The following is a 12,211-nucleotide window of genomic DNA, read 5'->3' on the forward strand; positions in this document are numbered from 1 at the left end:
TGCTTATATACTATTGCGCGACCTCTGATGTGTCTGTAAAACTTATCCAATTGTCCTGAAGTTTTGTCCTGAATTTGGAACTCCTGTCCTGAATTTGTGTCCTGAATTTTGACCTTTTGTCCTGAATTTTTACACTCACCGTCCTGAATTTGCACCAATGCCAGTTGGTCACCCTAGTCCCAGCCCTTCTGTTCCCTGTGAAGCGCAGGCTTCTCTTCACCTCTGACTGACTCTCCCCCCCCCCCCCCTCCCCCGAGGCCGGTCCGCCCCCCCGCACACTTCCTGGCCCCGGCTCTGTTTACAGACGGAAGCTCAATCCCAGGTTAATGACGGAAAAAGATGATTTCCCCGGTGATGGCCCCACCGCAGGCAGCTCCGGCGAGCCGCCCCCGCCGCGGGCACAGAGGGGCAGTGTTCGGGAGGGGCCCGGGAGAGGGGCCCGGCCCTGCATGAATGGCCCTTTCAGGCCCTGCCGGGGCCCCGGTGTGTTTATGGACCCCCGGTCCCCCGCACAGGGCTGTGGTGACAAGACGGGGTTTCCTCACTCGGGCCCTTGTGCCGGGTCCTGGCCCCCCCGGGGGTCGGCACCCCGCATCTAGGCGCCGTTGTACCCCAGGTGAGGGAGGACGGACCAGGAGAGGGGGAGATGCGGGGCCCGGGGCAGGAGCACAGAGCCGAGGCCAGATGTGAAAGTAGAGTACAGGAGGTAAGATGGAAGGTGCCACCCCAGAGGTAAGATGGAAGGAAGGCTGGGTACAGGAGGTAAGATGGAAGGCTGAGCACAGGAGGTAAGATGGAAGGCTGAGCACAGGAGGTAAGATGGAAGGCTGCGTACAGGAGGTAAGATGGAAGGCTGTGAGCCAGAGGTAAGATGGAAGGCTGAGCACAGGAGGTAAGATGGAAGGCTGTGAGCCAGAGGTAAGATGGAAGGCTGTACACAGGAGGTAAGATGGAAGGCTGTGAGACAGAGGTAAGATTGAAGGCTGGGTACAGGAGGTAAGATGGAAGGCTGCGTACAGGAGGTAAGATGGAAGGCTGTGAGACAGAGGTAAGATGGAAGGCTGAGTACTGGAGGTAAGATGGAAGGCTGAGCACAGGAGGTAAGATGGAAGGCTGGGTACCGGAGGTAAGATGGAAGGCTGTGTACCGGATGTAAGATGGAAGGCTGTGAACCAGAGGTAAGATGGAAGGCTGAGTACTGGAGGTAAGATGGAAGGCTGTGAGCCAGAGGTAAGATGGAAGGCTGAGTACTGGAGGTAAGATGGAAGGCTGTGAGCCAGAGGTAAGATGGAAGGCTGAGCACTGGAGGTAAGATGGAAGGCTGGGTACCGGAGGTAAGATGGAAGGCTGTGTACCGGAGGTAAGATGGAAGGCTGAGTACTGGAGGTAAGATGGAAGGCTGTGAGCCAGAGGTAAGATGGAAGGCTGAGCACTGGAGGTAAGATGGAAGGCTGGGTACCGGAGGTAAGATGGAAGGCTGTGTACCGGAGGTAAGATGGAAGGCTGAGCACTGGAGGTAAGATGGAAGGCTGCATACATGAGGTAAGATGGAAGGCTGCGTACAGGAGGTAAGATGGAAGGCTGGGTACAGGAGGTAAGATGGAAGGATGAGTACAGGAGGTAAGATGGAAGGCTGCACACAGGAGGTAAGATGGAAGGCTGTGAGCCAGAGGTAAGATGGAAGGCTGAGCACTGGAGGTAAGATGGAAGGCTGGGTACCGGAGGTAAGATGGAAGGCTGCATACATGAGGTAAGATGGAAGGCTGCGTACAGGAGGTAAGATGGAAGGCTGCGTACAGGAGGTAAGATGGAAGGATGAGTACAGGAGGTAAGATGGAAGGCTGCACACAGGAGGTAAGATGGAAGGCTGGGTGCAGGAGGTAAGATGGAAGGCTGTGTACTGGAGGTAAGATGGAAGGCTGGGTACTGGAGTTAAGATGGAAGGAAGGGTACAGGAGGTAAGATGGAGGCTGAGCACAGGAGGTAAGATGGAAGGCTGAGCACAGGAGGTAAGATGGAAGGCTGAGTACTGGAGGTAAGATGGAAGGCTGTGAACCAGAGGTAAGATGGAAGGCTGAGCACTGGAGGTAAGATGGAAGGCTGGGTACCGGAGGTAAGATGGAAGGCTGAGTACTGGAGGTAAGATGGAAGGCTGTGAGCCAGAGGTAAGATGGAAGGCTGAGTACTGGAGGTAAGATGGAAGGCTGTGAGCCAGAGGTAAGATGGAAGGCTGAGCACTGGAGGTAAGATGGAAGGCTGGGTACCGGAGGTAAGATGGAAGGCTGTGAACCAGAGGTAAGATGGAAGGCTGAGTACTGGAGGTAAGATGGAAGGCTGTGAGCCAGAGGTAAGATGGAAGGCTGAGTACTGGAGGTAAGATGGAAGGCTGTGAGCCAGAGGTAAGATGGAAGGCTGAGCACTGGAGGTAAGATGGAAGGCTGGGTACCGGAGGTAAGATGGAAGGCTGTGTACCGGAGGTAAGATGGAAGGCTGAGTACTGGAGGTAAGATGGAAGGCTGTGAGCCAGAGGTAAGATGGAAGGCTGAGCACTGGAGGTAAGATGGAAGGCTGGGTACCGGAGGTAAGATGGAAGGCTGTGTACCGGAGGTAAGATGGAAGGCTGAGCACTGGAGGTAAGATGGAAGGCTGCATACATGAGGTAAGATGGAAGGCTGCGTACAGGAGGTAAGATGGAAGGCTGCGTACAGGAGGTAAGATGGAAGGATGAGTACAGGAGGTAAGATGGAAGGCTGCACACAGGAGGTAAGATGGAAGGCTGGGTGCAGGAGGTAAGATGGAAGGCTGAGTACTGGAGGTAAGATGGAAGGCTGGGTACTGGAGTTAAGATGGAAGGAAGGGTACAGGAGGTAAGATGGAGGCTGAGCACAGGAGGTAAGATGGAAGGCTGAGCACAGGAGGTAAGATGGAAGGCTGAGTACTGGAGGTAAGATGGAAGGCTGTGAACCAGAGGTAAGATGGAAGGCTGAGCACTGGAGGTAAGATGGAAGGCTGGGTACCGGAGGTAAGATGGAAGGCTGTGTACCGGAGGTAAGATGGAAGGCTGAGCACTGGAGGTAAGATGGAAGGCTGCATACATGAGGTAAGATGGAAGGCTGCGTACAGGAGGTAAGATGGAAGGCTGCGTACAGGAGGTAAGATGGAAGGATGAGTACAGGAGGTAAGATGGAAGGATGAGTACAGGAGGTAAGATGGAAGGCTGCATACATGAGGTAAGATGGAAGGCTGCGTACAGGAGGTAAGATGGAAGGATGAGTACAGGAGGTAAGATGGAAGGCTGCGTACAGGAGGTAAGATGGAAGGCTGCGTATAGGAGGTAAGATGGGAGGCTGAGCACAGGAGGTAAGATGGAAGGCTGTGAACTTGAGGTAAGATGGAAGGCTGTGAACCAGAGGTAAGATGGAAGGCTGCATACAGGAGGTAAGATGGAAGGCTGCGTACAGGAGGTAAGATGGAAGGCTGCGTACAGGAGGTAAGATGGAAGGATGAGTACAGGAGGTAAGATGGAAGGCTGCATACATGAGGTAAGATGGAAGGCTGCGTACAGGAGGTAAGATGGAAGGATGAGTACAGGAGGTAAGATGGAAGGCTGCGTACAGGAGGTAAGATGGAAGGCTGCGTATAGGAGGTAAGATGGGAGGCTGAGCACAGGAGGTAAGATGGAAGGCTGAGCACAGGAGGTAAGATGGAAGGCTGAGTACAGGAGGTAAGATGGAAGGCTGCGGACAGGAGGTAAGATGGAAGGATGTGAGCCAGAGGTAAGATGGAAGGCTGAGCACTGGAGGTAAGATGGAAGGCTGAGCACAGGAGGTAAGATGGAAGGCTGCGTATAGGAGGTAAGATGGGAGGCTGAGCACAGGAGGTAAGATGGAAGGCTGAGCACAGGAGGTAAGATGGAAGGCTGAGTACAGGAGGTAAGATGGAAGGCTGCGGACAGGAGGTAAGATGGAAGGATGTGAGCCAGAGGTAAGATGGAAGGCTGAGCACTGGAGGTAAGATGGAAGGCTGAGCACAGGAGGTAAGATGGAAGGCTGTGAGACAGAGGTAAGATGGAAGGCTGCACACAGGAGGTAAGATGGAAGGCTGTGAGACAGAGGTAAGATGGAAGGCTGCACACAGGAGGTAAGATGGAAGGCTGCACACAGGAGGTAAGATGGAAGGCTGCGTACAGGAGGTAAGATGGAAGGCTGCGTACAGGAGGTAAGATGGAAGGCTGTACACACCAGGGACTCCCAGGCTTGGACAGCAGGGACTCCCAGGCTTGGACATCAGGGGCTCCCAGGCTTGGACACCAGGGACTCCCAGGCTTGGAGACCAGGGACTCCCAGGCTTGGACATCAGAGACTCCCAGGCTTGGACATCAGGGACTCCCAGGCTTGGACATCAGGCACTCACAGGCTTGGACATCAATGACTCCCAGGCTTGGACATCAGGGACCTCCAGGCTTGGACACCAGTGACTCCCAGGCTTGGACATCAGTGACTCCCAGGCTTGGACACCAGGGACTCCCAGGCTTGGACACCAGGGACTCCCAGGCTTGGACATCAGGGACTCCCAGGCTTGGACACCAGGGACTCCCAGGCTTGGACATCAGGGACTCCCAGGCTTGGTCATCAGGGACTCCCAGGCTGGGACATCAGTGACTCCCAGGCTTGGACATCAGGCACTCACAGGCTTGGACATCAATGACTCCCAGGCTTGGACATCAGGGACCTCCAGGCTTGGACACCAGTGACTCCCAGGCTTGGACATCAGTGACTCCCAGGCTTGGACACCAGGGACTCCCAGGCTTGGACACCAGGGACTCCCAGGCTTGGACATCAGTGACTCCCAGGCTTGGACATCAGGGACTCCCAGGCTTGGACACCAGGGACTCCCAGGCTTGGACATCAAGGACTCCCAGGCTTGGACACCAGGGGCTCCCAGGCTTGTCCATCAGGGACTCCCAGGCTTGAACACCAGGGACTCCCAGGCTTGTCCATCAGGGACTCCCAGGCTTGGACACAAGGGACTCCCAGGCTTGGACATCAGGGACTCCCAGGCTTGAACACAAGGGACTCCCAGGCTTGGACATCAGGGACTCCCAGGCTTGGACATCAGAGACTCCCAGGCTTGGACATCGGAGACTCCTGGGCTTGGGCATCAGGCACTCCCAGGCTTGGACATCAGAGACTCCCAGGCTTGGACATCAGGGACTCCCAGGCTTGAACACCAGGGGCTCCCAGGCTTGGACATCAGGGACTCCCAGGCTTGGACACCAGGGGCTCCCAGGCTTGAACATCAGGGACTCCCAGGCTTGGACACCAGGGGCTCCCAGGCTTGGACACCAGGGACTCCCAGGCTTGAACATCAGGGACTCCCAGGCTTGGACATCAGGGGCTCCCAGGTTTGGACACCAGAGACTCCCAGGCTTGGACATCAGGGACTCCCAGGCTTGGACATCAGGGACTCCCAGGCTTGGACACCAGGGACTCCCAGGCTTGGACACCAGGGACTCCCAGGTTTGGACATCAGGCACTCTCAGGCTTGGACACCAGGGACTCCCAGGCTTGGACATCGGGGACTCCCAGGCTTGGACATCAGACACTCCCAGGCTTGGACATCAGGGACTCCCAGGCTTGAACACAAGGGACTCCCAGGCTTGGACATCAGAGACTCCCAGGCTTGGACATCGGAGACTCCTGGGCTTGGGCATCAGGGACTCCCAGGCTTGAACACCAGGGGCTCCCAGGCTTGGACATCAGGGACTCCCAGGCTTGGACACCAGGGGCTCCCAGGCTTGAACATCAGGGACTCCCAGGCTTGGACACCAGGGGCTCCCAGGCTTGGACACCAGGGACTCCCAGGCTTGAACATCAGGGACTCCCAGGCTTGGACATCGGGGACTCCCAGGCTTGGACATCAGACACTCCCAGGCTTGGACATCAGGGACTCCCAGGCTTGGGCATCAGGGACTCCCAGGCTTGGACATCAGGGACTCCCAGGCTTGGACACCAGGGACTCCCAGGCTTGGACATCAGGGACTCCCAGGCTTGGACATCAGGGACTCCCAGGCTTGGACATCAGGGACTCCCAGGTTTGGACATCAGGCACTCCCAGGCTTGGACACCAGGGACTCCCAGGCTTGGACACCATGGGCTCCCAGGCTTGGACACCAGGGACTCCCAGGCTTGGACATCAGGGACTCCCAGGCTTGGACATCAGGGACTCCCAGGCTTGGACACCAGGGACTCCCAGGCTTGGAGACCAGGGACTCCCAGGCTTGAACATCAAGGACTCCCAGACTTGGACATCAGGGGCTCCCAGGCTTGGACACCAGGGACTCCCAGGCTTGGACATCAGGGACTCCCAGGCGTGGACATCAGGGACTCCCAGGCTTGGACATCAGACACTCCCAGGCTTGGACATCAGGGACTCCCAGGCTTGGACATCAGACACTCCCAGGCTTGGACACCAGGGACTCCCAGGCTTGGACACCAGGGACTCCCAGGCTTGGACATCAGGCACTCCCAGGCTTGGACATCAGGGATTCCCAGGCTTGGACACCAGGGACTCCCAGGCTTGGACATCAGGGACTCCCAGGCTTGGACACCAGGGACTCCCAGGCTTGGACATCAGACACTCCCAGGCTTGGACACCAGGGACTCCCAGGCTTGGACATCAGACACTCCCAGGCTTGGACACCAGGGACTCCCAGGCTTGGACATCAGGGACTCCCAGGCTTGGACACCAGGGACTCCCAGGCTTGGACATCAGGCACTCCCAGGCTTGGACATCAGGGACTCCCAGGCTTGGACACCAGGGACTCCCAGGCTTGGACATCAGACACTCCCAGGCTTGGACACCAGGGGCTCCCAGGCTTGGACACCAGGGGCTCCCAGGCTTGGACACCAGGGGCTCCCAGGCTTGAACATCAGGGACTCCCAGGCTTGGACATCAAGGACTCCCAGGCTTGGACACCAGGGACTCCCAGGCTTGGAGACCAGGGACTCCCAGGCTTGGACACCAGGGACTCCCAGGCTTGGACATCAGACACTCCCAGGCTTGGACACCAGGGGCTCCCAGGCTTGAACATCAGGGACTCCCAGGCTTGGACACCAGGGACTCCCAGGCTTGAACATCAGGGACTCCCAGGCTTGAACATCAGGGACTCCCAGGCTTGGACATCGGGGACTCCCAGGCTTGGACATCAGACACTCCCAGGCTTGGACATCAGGGACTCCCAGGCTTGGACATCAGGGACTCCCAGGCTTGGGCATCAGGGACCTCCAGGCTTGGACACCAGTGACTCCCAGGCTTGGGCATCAGGGACTCCCAGGCTTGAACACCAGGGGCTCCCAGGCTTGGACATCAGGGACTCCCAGGCTTGGACACCAGGGGCTCCCAGGCTTGAACATCAGGGACTCCCAGGCTTGGACACCAGGGGCTCCCAGGCTTGGACACCAGGGACTCCCAGGCTTGAACATCAGGGACTCCCAGGCTTGGACATCGGGGACTCCCAGGCTTGGACATCAGACACTCCCAGGCTTGGACATCAGGGACTCCCAGGCTTGGGCATCAGGGACTCCCAGGCTTGGACATCAGGGACTCCCAGGCTTGGACACCAGGGACTCCCAGGCTTGGACATCAGGGACTCCCAGGCTTGGACATCAGGGACTCCCAGGCTTGGACATCAGGGACTCCCAGGTTTGGACATCAGGCACTCCCAGGCTTGGACACCAGGGACTCCCAGGCTTGGACACCATGGGCTCCCAGGCTTGGACACCAGGGACTCCCAGGCTTGGACATCAGGGACTCCCAGGCTTGGACATCAGGGACTCCCAGGCTTGGACACCAGGGACTCCCAGGCTTGGAGACCAGGGACTCCCAGGCTTGAACATCAAGGACTCCCAGACTTGGACATCAGGGGCTCCCAGGCTTGGACATCAGGGACTCCCAGGCGTGGACATCAGGGACTCCCAGGCTTGGACACCAGGGACTCCCAGGCTTGGACATCAGGGACTCCCAGGCTTGGACATCAGACACTCCCAGGCTTGGACACCAGGGACTCCCAGGCTTGGACACCAGGGACTCCCAGGCTTGGACATCAGGCACTCCCAGGCTTGGACATCAGGGACTCCCAGGCTTGGACACCAGGGACTCCCAGGCTTGGACATCAGGGACTCCCAGGCTTGGACACCAGGGACTCCCAGGCTTGGACATCAGACACTCCCAGGCTTGGACACCAGGGACTCCCAGGCTTGGACATCAGACACTCCCAGGCTTGGACACCAGGGACTCCCAGGCTTGGACATCAGGGACTCCCAGGCTTGGACATCAGGCACTCCCAGGCTTGGACACCAGGGACTCCCAGGCTTGGACATCAGGGACTCCCAGGCTTGGACACCAGGGACTCCCAGGCTTGGACATCAGGGACTCCCAGGCTTGGACACCAGGGTCTCCCAGGCTTGGACATCAGGCACTCCCAGGCTTGGACACCAGAGACTCCCAGGCTTGGACTCTGTTTTTTTCATCGCTCGTGCTCGCAAGAGTGAGGAAAATATTGCAGACCACCTTTCGGCGAGATTTCTCAACGCTGGCGGTTGAAAAACCTGTAGTTCGCATTGAGGAAGCTGTCGCTTGAGAAGAACATCTACCTGAGCGACAGAAAGACGCAGCGCCCTCCTGTGCTGCGCATGGTGCCGTTTACGCAGATTTTCTAGTTTGGGACAAACACATGGCCCTAAAAATCAGCGCAAACGGCGCGACCTAACGCACTTCGCCGCTTGCGAAACTCCACGTAGCATGGCAGAATTTTTGGGTCACTGCTCTGCCCAGGCCTAATGAGGATTCCTCTTCTATCTCAATGAGCAGTACAGCGGGAACTCGTTTTTCCTTTACACCCCCCACGATCAGTACCCGCCTTCCTTCCTCGTGACACTCTTCAGATTCAAGGCTGTCAACCTGGAAATTGAGAGGAGGGGTTTGCAGGCCTTATGTTCATGGGACGTGACGGAGTCCATACAACAATCTGCAAAGCTGACCACCTTATTGGCACACACTAAGCACTGTACAACAAAGTCGCGCTTTCTTAACACAGTAGAGCAAACAACCTGTGGCCCTTTTAAGATGGTACAGTTTCTCCAAGAAGGTTTTCAAAATGATTTGTTCCCATCAACATTAAGATCTCAATGGGCAGGCAATTAAAGGTGTTGGTGCATCATTCCCGGATCTCTCCAAAATATGTCCTCTGGTTAAGAGGGTGTTTAATGGATTCAGAAGGAATTAAGCCTTTTTATCTGCAGAAGTTCCTCGGTGGGATTTACCGACAGTGTTAATGTCTTCAGGAGCCTCCCTTGGAGCCCTTGGAGTTAGCTTCTCCCCAGTAGGTGACAATTAAAGTTGGTATCTTGGTGGCAATTACTTCAGCAAGATGATTATGGCAATTCAGAAAGAACCCTCTTAGCCCCATAGCCCTATATCAGAATTTTTTTCAGATACTGTGATTCTGAAGTTGTCCCTAAAGTTTCTCCCCAAAGTGCGGTCTCAGTGCCACAAAACCAAGAGATAATACATCCAGTCTTTCATTCGAGGATGAAATTCATATTCCTTTCGGGTTGCACATCAAGAGGGTATTGTTAATATACTTAGACAAAACATAGAATATAAATTTGATATTTGTCGCCTTTGGTTGCGCAAATAAGGAAAAGAAGCTGTGCACGCTAACTATCAGTCGATGGGTGCGTCAAGCTACAACTAGGACCTACTCGAACCTGCAGTTTCAACTCCCAGGTCCTATTCTTGGTAGATCTACAAGCGGGGTTGCAGCATAGTGGGCAGACATAAGCAGTGTTTCTCTAATAGAACTATGCAGGGCTGCCACCTGGCCATCAAAAAGCACGTTGGTAAAACATTATGTCGAGGTTGAATGATTCTATTAGTTTTGCTGTAGGATTGCTAAAGTCTGCTATGAAACGGGAAAGAGCCTTTACAACAAATTATTTACCATGCAGTCTTTATCGTGCAGGTAAGTACCACACACAGGTAAGTATGTTTCTTTAAATGATTATAAAGGTATTTTGAAAAAAGGGTTATGTGTTGGCAGAGGTAAAAGGGAAGTAAGGCTAAGTTTAAGGTTTGGGGGTGAGTACTGGTGCTAAAGGCTGGCCTTCCCTAGACTACGCTCAGCTCTTCATCGGTATTTATACCTACAGGTGTTATAGTATCTGCGTCATATATGTATTCATATTCTAAGTGCAAGCCCAAGCACCCAGTCACTGTAACCACACGGCAGCTCTCTCACCAGCAGTGAGGGGGTATTAAATATGGGAACGTATAGGTCACAGGCACAGATTGTGACCCCTGGAGGGAACCAAAGCAGACAAGGAAGGAGCTCTTACCTCGGTCTTCTGAGCTCGTGACTGGCGCTTCATTCTCTGCAAGGAGGGAAAAAAAGACACATGAGTGGATGGCGAGAAATACAAGACATGCACAGCTGACGTTATACACAGGCTTTCAAGGGGGGTGGATCCTGCTGGGTCTCAGACCAGGGACTAATTTGAAACCGACTTGGTAAGTGGTCCAGATCGAGCTCTTCCCTTAGCTTTACTGGGAAAAACATTGGGCAATTTTGCAACTATGACTGTAAAAATACTAAAGGTTTTTCATGTCAACGTTGTAGTCCCAGTTTAAATTTCACACGTTCACTTTATTGTATGTAAGAGTGTTTGCTTTTCCAGATGTTGTGTTCTGTGGTTTTCTGCATGCAACCCCCCCAGGTGTCTGGGTGAGTTCGGGATAAGGGTGAGTGTTTGAGGGGCTGAAGGGAATGTACATTTCTCACAGCGCCTGGCAACAAGTCATAGCGGGGTGCAGACTTCATGCTCATCCAAACCTTGGCCTCCCTGCAGCGCGCACAGAGCAATGGTTGCATATGTGTCAGTTGTAATTGTGGGAAAGCATCAGATATGCAGAAGGAGGATTTCAGAGAGATGTACTGATTACATGACAATCCTGAATATACATCATCATTTCCACCATCTCCCTCTCATCTTCAGGACTATGTGTACTCAACGGTCAGCCCGGTCCTACTCCTTTGTACCATCTAGATTCAACTCCTGGTTGAGGTCACTTGCTCTTATGGCTGTGGATTTTTATTTATTTATATTTATCGAGTTATGTAGTGCAGACTCCATTCATCGGGTTTCAGGGCACCGTAAAACGGCCTCTATCACACACCAAGCTTTCCATATGGGTACACTAAAATATCACAAAAACTATCAAGGGCAGAAAAACTCATACCCTACATGGTACAGACTCACTACTACCAGCTCTGCCCTCGTTCAAGAAGAAAAGGGTCCATGCACGCTTATTCTCTGGCAATGCACCCATTCTGGAACTCTCGCCCAGCAGAGATTCATTCGCACTAACCAGTGCTTAATTTGAGACGGGGGGTTCCAGTGCTCGGTACCTGCACTTAATTGTCATCACCAGTACTTAGGAAGGCTGCCACATGGTGGCACTGTCTGTCTAATTTTGAAACAAGCACAATATCAGTTGTTAATAATTAGTTATACATCAAAAATGACTAATACCAGCTGTCAGAGCCATTCCTATAGCTTTGGGTGGCCTGGACTAGTTCAAATTGTCACCCTTGTAGAAGTGTCATGGTTAGTAGTTGCTATTGGTTATTTCCGAAAAAAAACTGGTAACTTATCTTTTCCCCTCCGCATAGTCTCCCCTCTATAGGTTAGGGTTTTAGCTGCTGAGGGCAGATTGTACCGCAGCGCAGGGACACACTAGCCTGGTGTAACCAGGCGCTTTGTAAGTGGGATTATTATTATTATTGCCAGCTCAGGTAGGGACAGTGGGTGGTGCAAGCTGCAGTGGCCTTCTAACAAGTGGCCTTTTTACAAATGAAGCAGTGGCACTAACCTCTCAAGAAGCAAGCAAAAGCATTACTGATCGAAAGACACCTCGGCACAAACAGGAACGGTGGTACAAAAGGGGGTGGTGATGGACGGAGCATCTGAACCAATCAAACACTCACACCCAGTCAAAAGATCTGGGTCTAATCCATCACCGTTCTTTAGCCCACTCTGCCACCCCAGTTCAGACATGGCTATATGCAAATCAGTTCTGACCCTGTGCCTCATGGGAACAGCCCAGCCCGAACCGCCAAGCCATGCCTTCCCTGGACTGGAAACAAGCTTCC

At 54.2% G+C, this 12,211-nt stretch overlaps 1 protein-coding gene across 1 annotated transcript in view; it reads right to left on the reverse strand.

The window, feature by feature from the left end:
• Positions 1–12,211, reverse strand: part of ITIH6 (inter-alpha-trypsin inhibitor heavy chain family member 6) — a 269,579-nt gene that overhangs the window by 203,171 nt on the left and 54,197 nt on the right. The window contains exon 2 of the mRNA XM_078664550.1: positions 10,398–10,433. Within this exon, the coding sequence (XP_078520676.1) occupies positions 10,398–10,433 (36 nt within the window). The remainder of the gene's footprint in view (positions 1–10,397; positions 10,434–12,211) is intronic.

This window comes from Lissotriton helveticus, chromosome 10, assembly GCF_964261635.1.
Source record: "Lissotriton helveticus chromosome 10, aLisHel1.1, whole genome shotgun sequence".
Taxonomy (NCBI): domain Eukaryota; kingdom Metazoa; phylum Chordata; class Amphibia; order Caudata; family Salamandridae; genus Lissotriton; species Lissotriton helveticus.